The following is a 19,174-nucleotide window of genomic DNA, read 5'->3' as shown; positions in this document are numbered from 1 at the left end:
ACACAAGTCTTGGTCAGATGCTAAATTGGTGACAATCTATGTATTTAGTTGGATTTTAAAACCTTCAACACACCAACTTAGCTGTTAATAGAACAGAATAGAATAATCCTTTAATTGTCCCACAAAGGGAAATTTGGGTGTAACAGCAGCAAGAAAGACACATATACAAACAAACAGTACACAAGACACAGAACAGATACATACACAATTTTTACATATTTACATCAAGGACAATGGTTACCAAAAACAGAGTACTGTACCCTTATTAAATTAAATAAAATGAAATTCAGATAAGAGGATGACATGTTAACATTAACAATAGATTAATGGTGTAGGAAGAAAATCCTTCAGCACTTATTTATATAGTAATATTTATTGATCCCAGATTCAAAGATTTCAGGGCAGAGTCTGGGATCTCCATGGACTACCCCTGGTGTAATGCTTTGCTTGTGGGGAAAGATGCTTATTGTTTGTATTCAGAAGAACACCTGTCAAGGATTCAACCCAAGAACTAACTAAAACTGGTGAGCTGATTAGCAGAGCATCGTGGTATAAAACTCATACTTGTTGAAAATAAAACAAGCCACTCGAGATAGTTGAGGTTTCTATTGGACCCCTCTCTGTTCAGTTATTCTGGGCATTTTCAGCTGGAAGAATACCCACAATACCCTGCTGGAATTGGAGACCCCACTTGGCCCACAAAGGCCTCGCAAAGTTCCAAGACCAGAAAGACCGTTAACACTACCTTACTTGGCCTGACATCACCACACCCAGCTCTCCATAAGTGTCAGAAGATGGATGAATAAAACTGGAACATTGCGTCAGTGCAGGCCACCACTCTAAGAATACTGCATGCCCACTGGGAACAGGCGCCATTGTCTTTGTCTAGACCTAATCCATCACCTTGAGGTGTGTTTCAGTGTTTGTGTCAGTCTATGTGTGTGTCTGCCAGAGACTGATAAAGACTACCCATCAGTTCTGTTCAGCTGACGCCTGTCTGTCAAAGGAAGAAAGGGCTTGCCAGAGATTGATAGAGGTGCAGTATTTTTGCACACACATAAATCTCGTGCAAGATTATTGCCACAGTTCAGTTGCAATTTTGTATCGTTTTTGTCCTTACAAGCAAGAAAAACAGAATTTTTAACTTTTTCTTCCCATTTTTGCAAACTGTGATTTCTTTTACGTAGCTAAGCCTTCATCCTTTCCTCTTGTGTAAATTTACTGCCTACACACACATACACATTCGTGTAGTGCAGAAGACCTGCCTGCATGCAAAGAGAAGTTGCATCACATGCAAACGCTTGCACATATAGATGTGCATAAAAACACAGTTCATGCTTGTGTTACTCGTCTCCTCCATTCCCATAACCCTGAGCTGTTGGGGCCATTGTGGTGTTGTTGAGGATTCACATCATTGTTTGTCTCCCCCTGGCTCTTGTGATCCCCTATAAGAACACCAAGCCCTTTGATTGGACTGCCTGACGTCCGGAGGAGATTTACTCTTGTCATGTATTGATCAGGACCGGAGGGCTGCACATGTGTGTGAGAGTGTGTGTGTGTGTATAGATGTGTCTGTTTGTGCCTTTATGAGCTTGTTTTTTTTTTTGTTCTTTGTACCTGTGCGATTTGTGTGTGTCTGCGTGTGTGTGTGTGTGTGTGTGTGTGTGTGTGTGTGTGTGTGTGTGTGTGTGTGTGTGTATATTTCTTTATTGTGTGCCAGCAAACCCTTTTGGCCCCTGTGCACGCCCCAGGCTGTAAGCACTGCTCTTGAACTGCTAAACAGTGGCCCTGCATGTAGTGACTGCTCCACAATACACAAACACAGAGGAGTTTTTTCTCTTGCAGAGTACAAAAAGTACAATTTTTGGCCAGTCATCCCTACATCCCCTATTTTTTTTTTATATAGATGTGTGTTTACTTTAAAATGCTGTCAGGCTCAGAGATGCAGGACATCAAAACTATTCATAACAAGAGATGTGAGAGCCACATATGACTTTCATATTCTGTGAAACAGACTTCCGCAACCTCATTCAGGCTCATAGGGTATGCAATAAACTGCTAAACAGCAGTTGCTATTATCAGTGGGTAGATGATCCAACAAAATTAGAGCATTTCTCCTCTTGCTCTGTTCTTTTTATTTATAAAGGGCCCATTGTGTGCTCATGTGTGTAAATGCTAATTCAGTGGTAGTTTATTATCAAAGAGGATATCTTTTAGCTGCTCATTTGATCCACATCTCCATGCCCTGATCCTCGTCCTGTCTAAATTGGCCCTCTGGCCATACTGTTTGTGGTACTCGCCAGGCTAAGACCTCTTAATAAACACACACACACATTTTTCCATCTGTGTATTTCAAAAGCTTGTATGTGTGAACGCTTGCATTCGCCAGTCCCAGCCATCTCTCCCAGAGTCAAAATGAGTGATAAAGTCACCCCTTAATCTCCTTCTGGATGATTCCACACACAATATTTACGGCAATTGAATTTAACCCATGACTAATGAGTGAATGTCTATTGGGCTGTAAATATAAGAATAGGATGTCCAACTGTTAGTTAATGAGCTGCATATTCCCTAAGGCTGAATAGAGCTAAGATGACCTAAATGAACTGAAGCTGGCTTCCTTAATAACTAGTGTTTATGTCTTCTGTTCATCATCTTGAATATTTATATCCATATGAAAGTAGAAGCAATTGTGACGGCACAGAGGTACAGGGGTTAACACGGTGTTGAGACCTGCGATGTACTGGCAGCCTATCCAGTATATCACAGAGCTACTCCGCCTCTCTCCGTGTGACAGCTGGGATAGGCTCCAGCCTCCGAGCGACCCTAAATTGGATAAGCAATTAAGAGGATGGATGGATGAATGGATGGATGCTTGTGAAAATAATTCACTAATGCTGCATTTTGAAGTTTAATCAAGACTTTGTCACACTGTTTTCTAGAAGTGCAACTGGTGAATCTGTACTGACACCTCACACTTTCACTTTTTAACTTTTCCCCGAAACATTTAACTTAATTTTTTTCATTTGAATGAATTTACTACATTATGATCTTCCTTAAAGACATTCCCTTTGTATTTCTGAATGTTCAGTGTTTTGCTAATAGACCAGAAGCATTATGTCAACTGCAAGCCTTTAACTACTCTCTCAGCAGTCTCCAGCAGGGACCACTTCTAGTTTTGTAAACTGCACCTGGTGCACCTGTGTAAAATTAAGACGGAAAAGTGGAGATTTTTTGCGCAATTCAGCGCTGCTCATGTGTGATTACCAGTGTTACTTTAAAGCCCTTGAGTGCTTTCTGTGTTTGTACTTAGGTTTGTGTCGGTGTACGTGCCCCGCGCTTCTTGTTTGCCTGCTTGTGTTTTCTGCCGTCCAAGAGGAAGTTGTACTTTGTGTTTCTTTTTTATTTTGTTTTGTGTACTGCAAGTTCTCCTGTCTCTAGCTTTCCCTCATCTGACCATCTATTCCAAGGTCAGCTTTTCAGCGGGCTTACAAGGGAATGATACAGAAGATTATTGCCTCGATCAATAAGCTCAAAATGAAGCAAAGGGGAGTTTACTTTATTGACTTTCTCGTGTACAGTGGCAGTTTTAACATTTAATTGTCTCTCTGTATTTAGAGCAAACTCCCATTTAGTGCCCGACAACTGTGCCATCGCAGGCCTTCCTCGTCTCGCTTGCCTTTCACTTGGGCACCATTTGAAACAGCCCTTCGTAGCTTAATTATTAACAGTGTTATGCTGCCCTGTTGTACTGTGAGACATTCAGAAAGCAAATAAATAAATGAATGGCTGTATTTTCAGTAGCTCCCTGTCTTTCTCTCTCTGATGCATGATTCTCTGTCTGTGGAGAATTTAGCAAAACTTGGGGTGCGTTTGATATCAAAGCTCTGTTCCCTCAGCTTTCAATCGACAGGGCAACAAACCCTCAGGTCCACATTCCTACAGGGGAGCGTGAGGCGAAACCGAAGAGAATCTGAGTGTGTCAAACTCAATATTCCTCCATAATGTACTAGGCCTCTCTGGCGCATGCTTGATCAATTTCATTTATTCATCTGCCAGGCAGAGCTATCCCTCTTGTTTTTCTACATCCATTTCATCATCCTCTTCTTTTTTTATTCCTTTTTCTCCTCCCCCTTCAGGCCCTGGCCAGTGAAATACTTTTAGACGTTCAAGAGGTCAAGCAGCAGTTGATGAAGAGGAGGAGGTTGAGGCAGGCCAACTCTGTGGCAGCAAAGGGCGGCCTCTCAGCCAAGTCTATGATCAAAGCCAAGTCCATTGCTGCCTCCATCCTCAATATGTCAGAGAATGATCTCGCAGACATAATGGAAACTGATCAGGTAAGCCCAGGAGACTGTGTTCACGATTATATACAAATTCTAAGTTAAAGAATTATATCAAGTTTAGGATTGATTAAGCCCAGGGCATTCAGCATACCTGTGATAGATTTTTTTTAATGCTGTAAAATTTTGAAACATCCTCAAAGTTTTTTTTGTTTCTGTGCATGTGCACCATGGATTGGCAAGGACAGTATGGCATTAATATTGGCTTTGGCTTTGGGTATCTTCTTTGTCAAGTAAAGCAAAATTAGTGTCAAAGAGCTACTTTGCTCTGTCTGCTGGGAACAGAAACTATAGATTGGCATCAGTCTGAAAAGAAGGAAAGAGGAGAGAAGTAGGTGCCATCTCATTTCATTTCATTGTCCAACAGTGTTTAACCTTCCTGGAAATGTCTGCTTGTGTCTGACCTCCTCTCATTGATGCGTAGATAGAGCAAGTAAGCAATCCTGGAGAACTTTAAAAAAAATGCGCAGAGGCATGTCACTAATAAGTTGGGAAGTAACAGTGCCAAAGCGAAGACTCCATGTTTAAAGTGAGTGTTCAATCCAGGCAAGATCAAAAACCTGTCAACTCCTGCAGCACATATCAACTTGATATAAGATTTAATAATGGCACAAGCTGAGTGCGTACAACTTTTTACCCCTCCTTTCAGGTAAAAGCAGTCATTGAACAGAAAATTCCTTGTTATTGAGTGTTGTCGGTTTTCAGAAGTCTTCCAGACTCTTTTACAACTTGGTGGGCTCCACCATAGATCACACCCAGCCATGTCATCAATTAGCAGCCCTATGTTACAATCAGCCTCACATCCCTGGGGACTTCCTCCCATCTATCACAAGATGAGAGAGGGCGCAGCAGACACTTACTCACACTTGAAACCAATTTTAGCCCTTTGCTGCACAGCTCCACCCAAGAGATGAAAGGGAACAGTTTCTCACTTGACAAACAGTCCCTTTCACCAAAGCTTTAACCTCTGTTGGTAAACTCACTCTTTTTCTCTTCACCACCTGTTTTCTTCCACTGCATTTTATTAGTGATGGTTTATTAGAATCTACTTGGTGCCTTAACACTGGTTTGTTTACCCCTTGTGTCTGTGTTTATTAAAGGATGTAAAAGGTTAAAACTTTTTTACTGTTAAAATTCAAAAGAAAGACTACAGTATAATGTAGTCTGTTGTTCACTTGGGATAGCAGGTACGGTTGCTGGAAAAAAGTTTGTGAACCCTTTCTGTTTAAATATGGCCCAAATAACCATCCAGTCTCATTCCCTTTTAACTCATAAAACTAGACAAAGACAGCCCCATTAAAGAGATGAAAAGAAACTATTAGACTCAGGAAAAAGGTGCCCAATATTATATTTGAAAAATTACACAGATTTCAGGAATTTGTAGGCTGTAATGATAATCGGGTGTTTCTATTTAAAGAACAGGGAGTTGTTGTTTATGTTTATCATGCTACAAAATGATCTTTAAATAGGGACATAAGAAATCCATAACCGGGCTGCCTTTGTGCAAATGAATTCAACACCACCAGGAGTGGTTGACCAACAAATCATTCCAAGAGGAAGCCTTGTAACAGTCTAGGAGGTCACAAAGGATCCCAGGGTAACTTCTAAGCAACTAAATGCCTCATTAGTTCAACATTGGTTCATAAAAGAGTTCATGAGTGTACCGCCAAGAGAACTCTAAACAGTAATGATGTGCATGACAGGGCTTCAAGGAAAAGGTAACCATTCTCAGTCTAAATATTTTGTTCGCCTGCCAGAAAGCTGGTTTCCCAATGTTTTCTAGAAAGATGAGGCCAAAATAGAAGTTATTTAAATGCGAATGATGTTCAGAGAGAAGAAAATGCAGAATTCCAATGTAACCTCTGAAATGTGGCGATTGTGGTTTGGACCTGCTTCACTGCATCTGGGCCAGGATAGCAGAACATCATTTATGGAGCGATGAGTTTTGAAATAAATCAGCAAATTTTAAAGGAAAATGTCAGGACATCTAAATCTCAAGAGAAAGTGGGTCATGCAGGAAGACAGCAGCCGCTCGGCACACAAGTCATCCCAGCAAAGAATAGCCAAAAAAGAATAAATATGATTTTTGGATTGAACATGTCAAAGTTCCGTCTTTTATTGAACAGAACCTCATGTAGAAAGTTCATTTGGGCAAACGTGAGCGAGGCAATGAGCAAAAGTTCCTCCAAGCTATTGTTCAAGAATGATCAGGATTTTTGTTTCTGTTTTTCCACTTCTTGGAAAATTGGACTCGGTTATACAGAAAATCAGAAACTAGCAAAGTGTTCACAAACCTTTTCCTTCAGCTGTAAGCAAAATATATGCAGAAGATTCCTAACAGCTTGTGGTTATTAAAAAAAATCACTCTATCTCATTATCCACAATCTGGACTCACTTATATATGTGACAAAGTACTGACTCATGATTTTTTCTTTAGCATTTTGTACAAGCAAATGTTATTTGTTTCTGAAATATGCCCCTCACTCAGTAAACTCTGAGCAGCGTGTCCACAATCTTTTTCGATTGTGAGTTACTCATTGAGCTTGAGGACTGACACGATGTTACTGTATCAGGATGTCCCAGCAGTGTTCAACAAGTCCAACACATAGCAAGTTTATTCATTTATTCATTTAGTTTTGCGATACCAGTGAGCTGAATGAGAGTTCAGGCTCTGTGGGATTGTTTTTACTTCTCTTTTTTTACTTTTAAATGAGAACGCTGCATTGCCAACAGTTACTTTCTTTTAGTTTGATGTCTCTTGTCAACAATATTTCTAGAAGTTTTCAGCTTTGGAGGGCACTAGTACTTGGTTTTGAAATCGATACATTTTTGAATTTCAAGTGTTTCAAATTGTTTAAGTGAATTATTCCTGGTTCTATTTACAATTTCAGGGGATTTGGGGAATAGATGGCCTTCTTGTAATGTTGTTTTTCATTTATTAATTAATATCAATATTCACTTCTTTGCTTCTTTGCTACACATAATTAAATGAAACACACTTATTCCACGCATATTTACACACTGCTGTCATCCTCAACACTCTTACTGTCCACTATCCAGTTCATGTGTGCAACAGAGCCGCAGAAAGGCCCGAGCAGCTCCACGCTCCCTTGGCAACTTGTTGTGGAGTTAATGATCCAGATGTAATAAAGCTATAATTGCCAGGCCAGTTTGTTTTGCACCTGATATTGGATGGAGGGTCAGTGCTTTGTTATGTATTTATCAAGGGCCAGCAAGCGCCCACACATTTACACGCAAACACTTTCACACAGTGCATACATGCGTTTTACACACAGTGTTCACCTATGTTGTGAGATGTTTTAAGACAGCACTCACAAAAGGCTTTCTTTTTTTCTCAGTAATATAAACACACAAACACACACACTTGTTATGACCTTGCTTTCGATGTAGGTCTCTGTTTCCCAAGCATCATTCACTAATTAGGCAAAACAAGCACTATCACCAGAGACCTTATATAGGGTACCAAACAGCTGGGGATCAACAGGAAGAGATACAGACTTGCAGACTGTTGTCATACATCCTGTGGTATGTGAATGCTCCCAGCCATCATGTCAAGGTTAGTGGGATAAAGTGTGCAGTGAAATGAAACATGTCCAGTACTAAAATATATCCTTCCAGTGCTTCCAGTAAGACAAAAACAAGGCAAGCTGCTTTGTTAAAGGAAAGCCTTGATTATCGTGAATACATAATTAAACAAAGGGCCAGCAAATACAACAGTGAAAACATCCTTTAATATACAGATAGATTTTCTGTTATCTTCCATGGTTCAGGATTTTTGTATTTATTTGTCTAAATTTAGAGGATATTTGTAATTTAATTGTCTATAGCAATGATGTCAAATGTAAGACCCAGGGGCCTTAATTGGCCCAGCCTCCTTGATGGCTTTGGAAAATATAGAGGACATACATTTTTTTAGATTTTCCTGTTGATAAAGACCTCTCCCATAGCCCTTCATACTACACCAAAGTAGTTAAGTAATAAATAAAAAAATACATGATTTAAAAAGTATAAATACAGAAAAGCAGCCAGCTAGCAGAACTTCTGTAATTTGACACATTTATCAAGTAGAAAAACTGAAAAACGATTGAAATTGCATGGATTCCCTTTAGTCTTTGTATAATGTAATGTGCTTTATTAGTACACAGTACATAAAGCTGAATTTATGAAAGCTTTATTTAATTAATACTGTAATTACATTGAAAGAAGAAGTAAAAAGTGGACACATAGAATTAAGATAACTCCAACTCACATGAAACGGTTTTGTACCTGTTAGAGCCATTGTGTCACTGCAGGGACGTTTTCAAACCCACACACACACGCACTCAGACTTTTCTCCTCCTGCTCTTCCTCTTGTATCCCTGCGAGCCAACACAAGTCGCGTCACATCTTGTCCAGTGCCACTTTGGATTTGAAGTGAAGAGGAAGCATAGGTAGCTCAGGAGTACGTGCTCATGGCCATGTAGTTCCATTTCACCATGTTCATTAGCACTGCCACTCTCTTAGGTCTTTACACATGAGTAGTATGCAGAGGCATTCTGGGATACCTTGCAATAGTCTCCACAATGCTTCTTAAAGGTCCTAACTGGTGCAACTGGTGCTACATTTCTGTCCTTTGGCAACAAATGTGTTTCTTTGTAGAAACATTATACCTCAATAATGTCTGACGTGACATTTTATACAAAATGTAAATATTCCTACAATTTAATGAAGGTTGTCGCTCAACACTTTTGATTCCTTGTCCTATGATCTCTAAAAGAAAACACTGCTGAGAATCTCCTTTTGTGTTTACAGGGGACGGCAGATTGCTCAGAGTATCCCAGAGATCAGCAGTGGCTGGCCCATGTAAACCACATTCTCCAGCAGAAGGTCAGTCTCACCTACTTGCAGTAATGATCACATAACTTGTTCCTGCTTAGGCAGTGCAATAGTCACAAAATAATATATTTTTGTTTTAATGTGCAAAAACACAAACGCTTGCTTTAGTCCCACTAAGATTTTAATTACCAGTCACACTTTAATCTGTTTACTTTATATAAGTAATTCGTGGTTACTGCACAGTTACTACTGTGTTCGAATAAGTCATTACCTGCAGTCCAGGCAGGCCTATTTTCAGTATTGGTTGCACAGGGAATTAAAAAGACATTGCAGAAATGTACTTGCTAATATGGTCTAACATAACAAACAAGTGCATGATTTATTTCAACAGAAAGGCAATTATGTATTTTCCCAACCAAAGCAAGTTTGTTTTCCAGCCAGCTATCAATCCATTTCCTTAACCCCTTATCTAATTCATGATCACTAAGGGGCTGTATCCCAGCTGACACTGGGCAACAGGTAGTACTAGTAGTAATTATTTAGTTATTATTTGCAAGAGCTTGTTTTATCAGTGGGGTTAGGTTAACTAGTGATTCAAAATTGCGCATAGGTGTGAATGTGAGTGTGAATGGGTGTGTGTGTGCGTTGGCAGTGTGATAAATTGGTGGCCTGTCCAGATGTACCCTGCCCCTCGTCCTATGGTGGTTCCAGCCCCCCGCCACCCTGAATTGGATGGCTGGCTGGATGGACTGTGTCTCCATGTTCATGAGTTTCATGGATGGATCGGATTGGATGAGATAACAGAGAACCTAAAAAAAAAACATGCATTCATGCTGTAAGTTGCTGTTGACCTACAGTAAGTTGAGCTTTCTTTGCCATACTGAAGCAGGAAATTCTATCAAATATATGTAATATCTGGTCCTAGCTTACTTTGTTACTATGTAGTTGTTTGGGATAAATCAGCAGCAGCAGCAGTGAGAGGAAAAGGAAACAACAAATGCTCGTTTAAAGACACCCAAAGAGTGAGCAGGATGATTTCGCTGTAAAAATTCCTCTCTTCCAAACATCACAGATGTTCTGTTTAGAATTTTTGAGTTTTGATAAAAACTTAGGGTATTTTTTTAAACATGTAATATGTTCACTGTGTAAGAGATTCAAAGAGTTTCATTTCAGTGCATTTGTGCGTCATAGATGTTGCTTCATTTTTGTTTGTTTTTAATAAAAGCTGTGTCAGATAATTAGAGATATCCAGGCCCTCAGGTGTGTCCAAACCTTTGGCTGGCACTGTATATGTTTTTGAACAATGAAGAAATCTATTTATTTATTGACTAAGGCATTTTATTTATTTATCTATGATTAAGTGGATGTTTTGGTGTCTACGTTACAGTTTGGTTTAGCCAAATGTGGCTTTGTTACTTGTCAGTCTTCAATGCTTGAAAAACAAAAATTGGCCACCAAATACAGTAAGTGGAGGATTTTTTTCCCACCCCAACGATCCTGCTCAGCCTCTGAAAAAAAAAGACAATAATGCAAAAGATAAACAAAGAAAAGCAACTAGATTGTGGCTGTGTTGGAGTCTTTGTGTGCACACAGCCAGTCATCTGTGAGTGCTCTGCTGGAGCTTTGCTCGAGTGCTGTCAACGTCTGCTCGCTGTGATATGTGTATGATTGAGAGTGTCGAGTATGTGTGTGTGTCTTGTCTGTGTTCTTGTCAGCGGCTGCCGCAGGCACTCATGCGTCGCCTCCGCACCACGACACACACCAGACACTGTTCTCTTGTTCCCCAGATCTTCTTCTGACCTTTCCACCTTCCTCTCCCCCTCCCACACTAACACACACACAACACTCTACTGAATCCATGTTTTTCCCTTCTAGCTGGACAGCTCTCAGTCCCTGCTCTCTCTCTGCCATCCTCCACTGTCCCGCATTCTTCACTCTCTCTCTCTCTCTCTCTCTCTCTCTCTCTCTCTCTCTCTCTCTCTGGCTCAGACCCCGAGGCAGCTTGTTAGTGGGGAACTAAATATTGATTTGGCGGGCCTGTCGATGCCGGGAGAATGAGCTAGTGTCCACCAGAGACCTCGGCACCGGCAGCCTGCTATCGACGTTTTCCGTGGGCAGAACAGGGATGGTGGGGGGGGGCTGGAGTTGGTGTGCAGAGTGGAGGAGGAGAAAAGCGGAGTATGACAAGGCTGAGACTCGCCCCCAGGTCCCTGTGGGGACCACTGGGACCACCGCAGTCATCCCCCTTCACTGAAACAGACTTTTTCTATCCCCTTTCAAGTCCATCTTGTTCTGTTTTTTTTTTTTTTTTTTTTTGGTTTTTTTGCTGTTTGTTTATTTTATTTTTCTTCTCGGCTCGATCATGCAGTTTCTTCTCGCTGTCTGGTTTTTAAAAGCGTATTGTCATATTAAGTGGACACCAGGCTCTGTCTTTGCCTTTCTCTTTCATATTTCTATATTTTTTGGGGCAGCTGGTGGGACATCTTGCATGCCAAAAGATCAGGTTTTTTCATAAGCTTAATTTATGTGTTTAAGACCGCTGTGATATCGGACCTACACTAAGTGAAGGCTGCTGCAGAGAAGCCAACATTTTCTAGTGAGTGCATACACTTCAAGAACTCCAGTAAAGTACCCGCTTGGTTTTTCGACTCTCTGTCATAGCTTATGAAAGGCTCACCAAGCAGAACATCTGTGAAGTGGAATGGCCTGGGCTGTCACCCTGTCTGTGACACTAATAACACACTCCCCTAATAGCGATATGATCTTACCCGGAGCAGTACTCATACACACTTCCTCGAATAAAAAGACACAGAGACAGAAATAGACCCAGTGAAAGGAAAGATGAGAGAGATCCATGTCCTTAACTGGCTGGCTGTCACCAGAAGAGGATGAGGATATGTCCGTGTGTGTGTGTGTGTGTGTGTGTGTGTGTACCACACTCACGACAGCCTCATCTTGTCACTGTCAGTGCTTAATGGAGCTGCCAGTGGGACAGCACTTTATTATCTCAGTGGCCCTGTCAATGGCAAACCCATCACTCATTCTGTGTGTGTGTGTGTGTGTGTGTGTGTGTGTGTGTGTGTGTGTGTGTGTGGGGATACGACGATAGGTACCTATGTGTGCGTCTTTGTCTGTGTGTGGGCCATTGTTTACAATCACTGTCATGCACTGCCACATGTCAACGTAACAAGAAAGAGAGGTGTTGGCAGTACGCTAACAAACTCTGTGTTGCAGACCTGATGATATGTGATGGTGTATGTGTTGAGGTAACTGCTCCCTTCATGCCATAGAAGTGCCATAGATTTCCGGAGCCCCCTCACCCCTGCCCCACATGTCCACTCAAAACAAAATGAAACATTGCGTTCATTTTCTCGTCTCTCACCTCCACTGGTGAGTTAATGAAATCAAACCCTGCGCCTCTCAGTAGAGAGCCACCGTAAGCGGCGCTCCATAGCCAGAATCAAGGGACGATGCTGTCTAATAATCATGAGCAGGCCAGGGGGTGTGCTATATGGCTCCACCTCAACCTACCATGAATAAGGCCAGCGGTGAAGATGGAGTGTCCATGTGGGCCATGGGGTCCAGGTACCGACCCGGGGAAGCATTGATTTAATTGCCTTTGGTTTATTTGTGGAGTCCTAATTATTGACTGGAGGTAGAATTTAATGGACCAAGTCTTTATGAAGACAGGGAAATGACTGCCTTCTGCTGCTGGCCAATAATGAACAGGAGCAGCATGTGCATGCAAGCGTGTGCACATGCACGCAAGCACACACGTTCCCTCCAGATCATTTTTCAGACTCATTTTGTATACACACACACCTATCTGAAGCCTCATGACAGCATAATAACATTTAAAAAGTCATTGACTCTGTTGATTTCTTTATGAGAGGACAGTGGTTTGGTTTACTGGTATGGGGTGGCGCTGAGGGCCTGCTAATATTTACCTCACAATCACACCCAAGGGAGACGTACAAGCATCACTTCTTATCAGCCTCCGAGCTATAACAAGCAGGTGAACATTACATTAAGACAGTGGTAGAGACAAGCCAGACCAATCAGGACTGGACTTGTTATAAAACATCAAAGGCGTTTATGGGTGGTCTCTAAGGCTGAAATAATTCCTGTAATTTCAAACCTGTATCAAACTTTCGGGAGGGTTTCCTGTAGCCCATTTCTACAGTGGTAAATAGCATTAAATAGCACTTTTTTCATGTCACTTCTTATAAAGGCTTCACACTATATTGGTATTTCTATGAGGTGTTACATCATTAACCCTTGGTTTTAAAAATATCTATGGCTCTGTTTCCATGCACTCTGAAACTTTTCTGTTGTTGGTGGTGCTGTGAGAGTGAGGAGCAGTGTGTTGTGTTGTGTGGCTCATTATGCCTCTGTAATGACAAGGAACAGCCCTTAGTCCCACACTTCTCTCTGAAGGAAAGTGGCTCTAATTAAGCTCCAATTAATGACTGAGCTAATTAAATCAGACACTCTTTTTGGTCCCTGTAAGTATGTTTGTATGTGTGTGGAGGGGACTTGAGTTGAGACTTTGTACTGTAAATGTGTCACTGAAACAGTGAAGGGTTCCCAGGAGGAGACTAATATTATTGTTGTTAGTATCAGAGTGCTCTGTGAGTTTTCTGGCCTATTCAGCCTGCGTTTCAGATAAAAAGAAACTGCAGATGCAGCTTCTTGCTGATGTTCCTTAGCCATTAATGGGTTGGGTGATTAAAGCTGTTGAATTTGCACTACATGAACAACAAGTATTGGGCCACATCTCTTAATCTTTGAGTTCACGTGTTACCGAGCAAGTAGCCATACAGTCACGAAACATTTGTGGAAAGAATGGGTCATTTTCAATAACATCTCAATCTCATTCAGTAACTGCACAGTTCCATAATTCATCCGGCATTAACATCAGCACAAAACTGCGTGCCGGGAATTTTGTGGCATGGGATTCCATCATCATCATCATCATCATCATCATCATCATCATCATCATCATCATCATTTATTTATTTATATAGCACTTTAAAAACACAAGTGGTAGACCAAAGTGCTGTACAATACTAATATGCACATAGTAATAAAACCAGACATAGCAATAAAATAAAAATATCAGTTACCCACAGAGTTAAAAGCCAGGGAATAAAAATAGGTTTTTAATAAAGACTTAAAAACTGGCACTGATGTAGCCTGTCTAATATGAAGAGGAAGGTTATTCCAAAGCATCGGCGCAGCAACAGAGAACACTCGGTCTCCTCTAAGTTTCAGCCGTGACTTTGGGACCGAAAGCAGCAACTGCTCAGCTGACCGAAGGGAACGAGTGGGGACGTGGGGCTTCAACAAGTCAGACAAATAAAGAGGTGCCAGACCATTTAGAGATTTTAAAACCAATAAAAGGGCTTTAAAACTGATCCTGTATTCAATTGGAAGCCAGTGTAAAGAGGGCGTCCTCTAGGTCTAATTTGCAGATGGCTACCACTTTTGTCCAGATAACAGAGCAGGAGTGTTGAACAGAAGGCCAGAATCTGCCTGGGTAAAGACTCCCATCTTGCCCCATGATGACTCAACAAAGAGTACATAGATGTAGAACTTTTAAATGCATTTTCATAACTTTTACAGTGGGTTCGTGGAAAAAATGAACTTTTCTTTGAATTAATAAAAATGTTTTATAATTGTGGGACAGTCTGGGCAATGAAATGCCAGAACGCTTTCTGTAAGTTTGCATGTCTGTCATGTAGTTTCACTGGTCCAGCCCACTTAAGTACTCAATTTTAGTTAAAGTTGAGGGGCAAGGTGAAAAAAGATTTCTTGAAGCCTCTTTGGTGCTTTAAATGTTACTGATTGTATCCAAGGGCGATTTAGTCTGCTGATGGGCACAGTAGACTAACGGGGCAGTTGTTCTGCTCATTTCTAACTGTACCCCAGTAGCTTGCATTATTTACAGTTTATCCTCTGTCTGAAAGAAGGTATTTTAGTTCTTCTCCTATTAGGACAATTCTCCTTTAAGCCGGCTCTGTTTGACTGCCGCTGGTAATCTCAGGTACACACCAGAGCTGTGTACCTGAGATGACCATATTAAAGATATACGCTCTCAGTGACATCACACAAAGCCAATAGTAGAAATAATCTCTTTAGATAAGGATTCACAGCGATTATTCTGTCTCATTATTGAATAATAATGAGTCCACAATCGGTAGTGGTGTATGTATGAAAGAAAATAAGTAAAAGCGTAATCAGGAACTTTTAAGTTAATATAGAAAAATTATCTACACTGAACTGATGGCTTGATGCATTGCCTTCCCTCTGAACCCACACTAGAAGCTGGTAAGTCTTAGCAGCTTTTTATTTTGTGACAGCTTGCTGCCAGCACAGCCACTTTTCCTGACTGCAACTCCTTCCCAGTGCATTACCTTGACCGATGAGCCATAACTGTTACATAGCCATGTTCTGGGTTCCTGAATTCCACCTAAAGGTTGCATCTGTTTTGTATGGATATCACCTTTCTATATTTATACCCCAATCATGCCTGAATCACCTCATTTTCACACCTAATGAGTATGAACCTGAAACAAAGACCGGGTGCTTTCCTATGTTTAATCTAGGGTGTATTTAGGTCAGATCCCTAACAAATGCATGTTGCGCTCTGAAATGATGTTTGCAAACAACGTATCAAGAAAAGGAGAGATTTTTAATTACAGTATTTGTGGCCCCAAGTGTCCAATTCCCTTTCATATCAGTCTCCAGTGGCCTAAAGGGGAGAAAAGCGAGGGATCTGCTATGCTGCTGGGGTAGGTAATTACGAAGGAGAGCAAGAGAATAGGCTCGTCGGTGCTTTAGTGATTTTCTTACCTGAGCCCCTCTTTGCAAATGTGACATATTCATTATTGGAGATAATCAAATGCAAGTACGGTGCCTTTGTGCTTTTTTTAATCTATTTATCATGTTGTTGTTGTTGTTATTCCCCCGTTTGATAAATTTGATTTTCAAACAAAAGTGAGAAGATCAGAGATCAAAGAGCTGTTTCCACCCTCCCTCTGCTATAAAACTACTGTAACTACTTCTCCCTTACCTTGACTAGTGGCCTAGATTGGAGATGACTCACTAGCCAGAGACAAAGATGTACAGCAGGTTTCCCTTCACACCCCAAGAAAGCCTATCATAGCACTCACTTCTTCATTTATTTATTTATTTAACACTCAGCTCATATCAGTAGTGCACACTGGCTTTATTATGTATAAACGTACAAACTGTATGAAAGTTTTGGTTTTTACAGCTGCCGATATGCACACTCCTTGAAGATTTTTCAAGGACCTAAATGTTGTTTGTATAGCAGAGTACTGGAGTTCAGTGGCAACATCTACATTATTAAATATACATGACTATTGCAGTTACATTGACAATAGCTCGTGAATAACTAAGAATCCTCCTTGCTAAGGTCCTCTTGTATTTCTTTTTAGGCTCTGCAAGCCTCTCCTCCCTCCACATTTCTATTCATTTAGATATCCAGCCATCTGACACAATCTCTGAAACCAAATTGGGCCCTTGGAAATAATTGTGTTAACCCATTCCGAGGGAGAAGACAAAAGAGGTGGAATGATTGATCTTTTATTTTTAAAAAAAAGTTGTGTGTAATGCCACTACCAGACCAGCGTCGCTGGAGTGCGGAAACTTTGAGCTGCTTGTTGCCTTGAGGTGTGCCCCAGGCTATAGCATAGCAGTGTCATTTAATTGGCTCATAAAAACACCTCTTGCTTGCAGCCCCTGTCCTTGTCCACACACACTCACACACGTATACCCACACAAACTTGTCAGTGTCAGTGGCTTTGCACGTCAGTTCACTCCTGAAACATGTTCATGAAATCATACATAGACAAAAGGTCAGCTCTGCAGGGCCTGTTGAATAGTAATGGATGCGAGTTAGCATGGCTTAATGCTACAGTAGCTATTTTAGTGTTGCCAAAGGGGACAGGGCCTCTTGCAAAACAGCCGTTGTGTTGCTGGTGCTTGCTAGCTCCGCCAAAGGGGACAGGGGCCCAGCTAAATCAACTGTAGCATAACATTAGTGCCAGTTCTTAACACCGCCTTAAGCAGCCCAGGGGATCCAGCCAGAGCAGCTGCATCACATCTTACCTCCAACCATCCTGCAGGGTATCAGTCCCGAGCTAATGTGGCAGTCAGATGAAAGAGAATGATAGTGCTGCTTGTCCCATTTGTGAGCACTTGTGTTTTCTTGTGTCAGAATCTGCTAGTGTAAGAAACAATCAAAATTAAGGCATTTTCATTGAAATTGAATATCAGCCAAGAGACAAATTTGCACAATACACACACACACACACACACACACACACACACACACACACACACACACACACTTCATTACATCAACACTCAAAAAGCTTTATAATCCTGTTGATGGTTTTTGTGTACCTACTCGTGTTTATACAGAATCTGTTCCTTGAATTTCTCATGACTTCAAATGGGTAATGCCTTGTTTTAAGGGATGATACCTGTGATGAGTGGCAGAAAGGTTCATGGTGTCCTTTGTTTTTTCTTTTTGTTCCTGTCTGAGAAAAGGACTGCCAAAAATAAGTTTTTAAAATGAAGGAATTGAAAGCACATTGAGTTTGTTGCATACATTCAGCATCTTTTTTTAGGCCTAAATCTCACTTAATGTTAGGTTTATCTAGATCATGTTTACCTGTTAGTGTTGTTTACTCATATTCCCACATCGGGACTTTTAATGATCCAGTCTCCCACTTTGCTATCCCACAGAGCCCCGTGTTGTGGCTGTGTCTCTATTTTAGTGCGTTTGTTTGCATAGTTAGTGGCTCTAAGTGCAATTAGCTTATTAAGAAATGTGAGTGTGTGTGTGTGAAACAGAGAGAGTGAGCTCTCTCTGGAGGACAGAGGCAGAGGGAGATGTCTCAGCAGTTACTTCAGTGTAGTGGTTCTCTGAGGAGTTATGCTGTGTGTTTGAAGCATCCACTGCTGCTGGAACTGACTCCCCAGTGCACGCGTGCACAAGTGCACACTCACACACACTTTCTCACATACTTCCTGGCACATACGGCCTTGTGTTCCCTGATTCTTTTACCTTTAATGAAGAAGAGAAGGTGTCAAGGGGCAGGAGAACTGCGTGTGTGTGTATATTTGAGTTTCTAATGCGCACTCTCCAGCTGTATTTGAAACTGAGTACTAAAAGTTTTAAACTAGGTTTTAGTACCATTTTGGATCCAAGCATTATCTGCAAACTGTCACCATCTTGGTGACAGTTTGGATCAGTGGGTGGGAGCTATCAGCTAATACTGACAGGCTTGGCTAGCAAATTCTATCCTTATACTGTATACTTGCAACACAGACACCTGAACATTAGTCCAAAGTAACATACAAATAAAGTACTAGACTTTAACTCAAAACTGAAGCACAGATATTGCTATTAAATTTGTTGTATAATTACTTTAAAATGCTCCAAAAAGCACAACACTGCAAGCACAGTGGCATGGCACAACATAGAGCCACCTTGACAGGACAAGACTCAGCTGTACATCTGCACATAATGGATAAAGGTCGCTGTTAGGATGCCTGTATTCACATTTTGGACAGAGAAGACAGAGTTTGAAAGCAAAAGAGGCCATCGATGTCGGTGATGTAATGATGTAATCGATGTAATGAACATCATTCAACAGAGGTGGTGACTTACGACACCAGCTGTCAGCCACCTACAATGCAGTCTTGACATCCCTAACCAGACAGCTAGCAACTACAACTACCTATGTCAACACTCACACACATTATAAGGAGTCTGAGTGCTGACATACCATCCATAGGGTTGTAACCAAGAGAAAAAATAAACAAATAAGGGTTTAACATGGGAATCAATGGAGCTGCACTTTGGCACCAGCCTCAAGTGGTGCTCAGAACAACCTCAACTTCATTTTTCAAACCTGGAGGTTTCTCTGTTACTGTTTGCTTAATCAAGATCATATTTTACA

The 19,174-nt window shown here is 41.1% G+C and overlaps 1 protein-coding gene across 1 annotated transcript in view; it reads left to right on the top strand.

Annotated features, from left to right (window-relative positions):
* The window catches only part of cntln (centlein, centrosomal protein), a 92,665-nt gene that overhangs the window by 71,720 nt on the left and 1,771 nt on the right, over positions 1 to 19,174 (top strand). Inside the window, exons 24-25 of the mRNA XM_085355829.1 lie at positions 4,140 to 4,337; positions 9,153 to 9,227. Coding sequence (XP_085211955.1) covers positions 4,140 to 4,337; positions 9,153 to 9,227 — 273 coding nt within the window. The remainder of the gene's footprint in view (positions 1 to 4,139; positions 4,338 to 9,152; positions 9,228 to 19,174) is intronic.

Source organism: Diplotaxodon limnothrissa, linkage group LG6 (assembly GCF_057381915.1).
Source record: "Diplotaxodon limnothrissa isolate DT_005_m linkage group LG6, D_limnothrissa_male_GT1.1, whole genome shotgun sequence".
NCBI classification, from domain to species: Eukaryota; Metazoa; Chordata; class Actinopteri; order Cichliformes; family Cichlidae; genus Diplotaxodon; species Diplotaxodon limnothrissa.
This window is presented reverse-complemented; position numbering and strand designations above follow the sequence as displayed.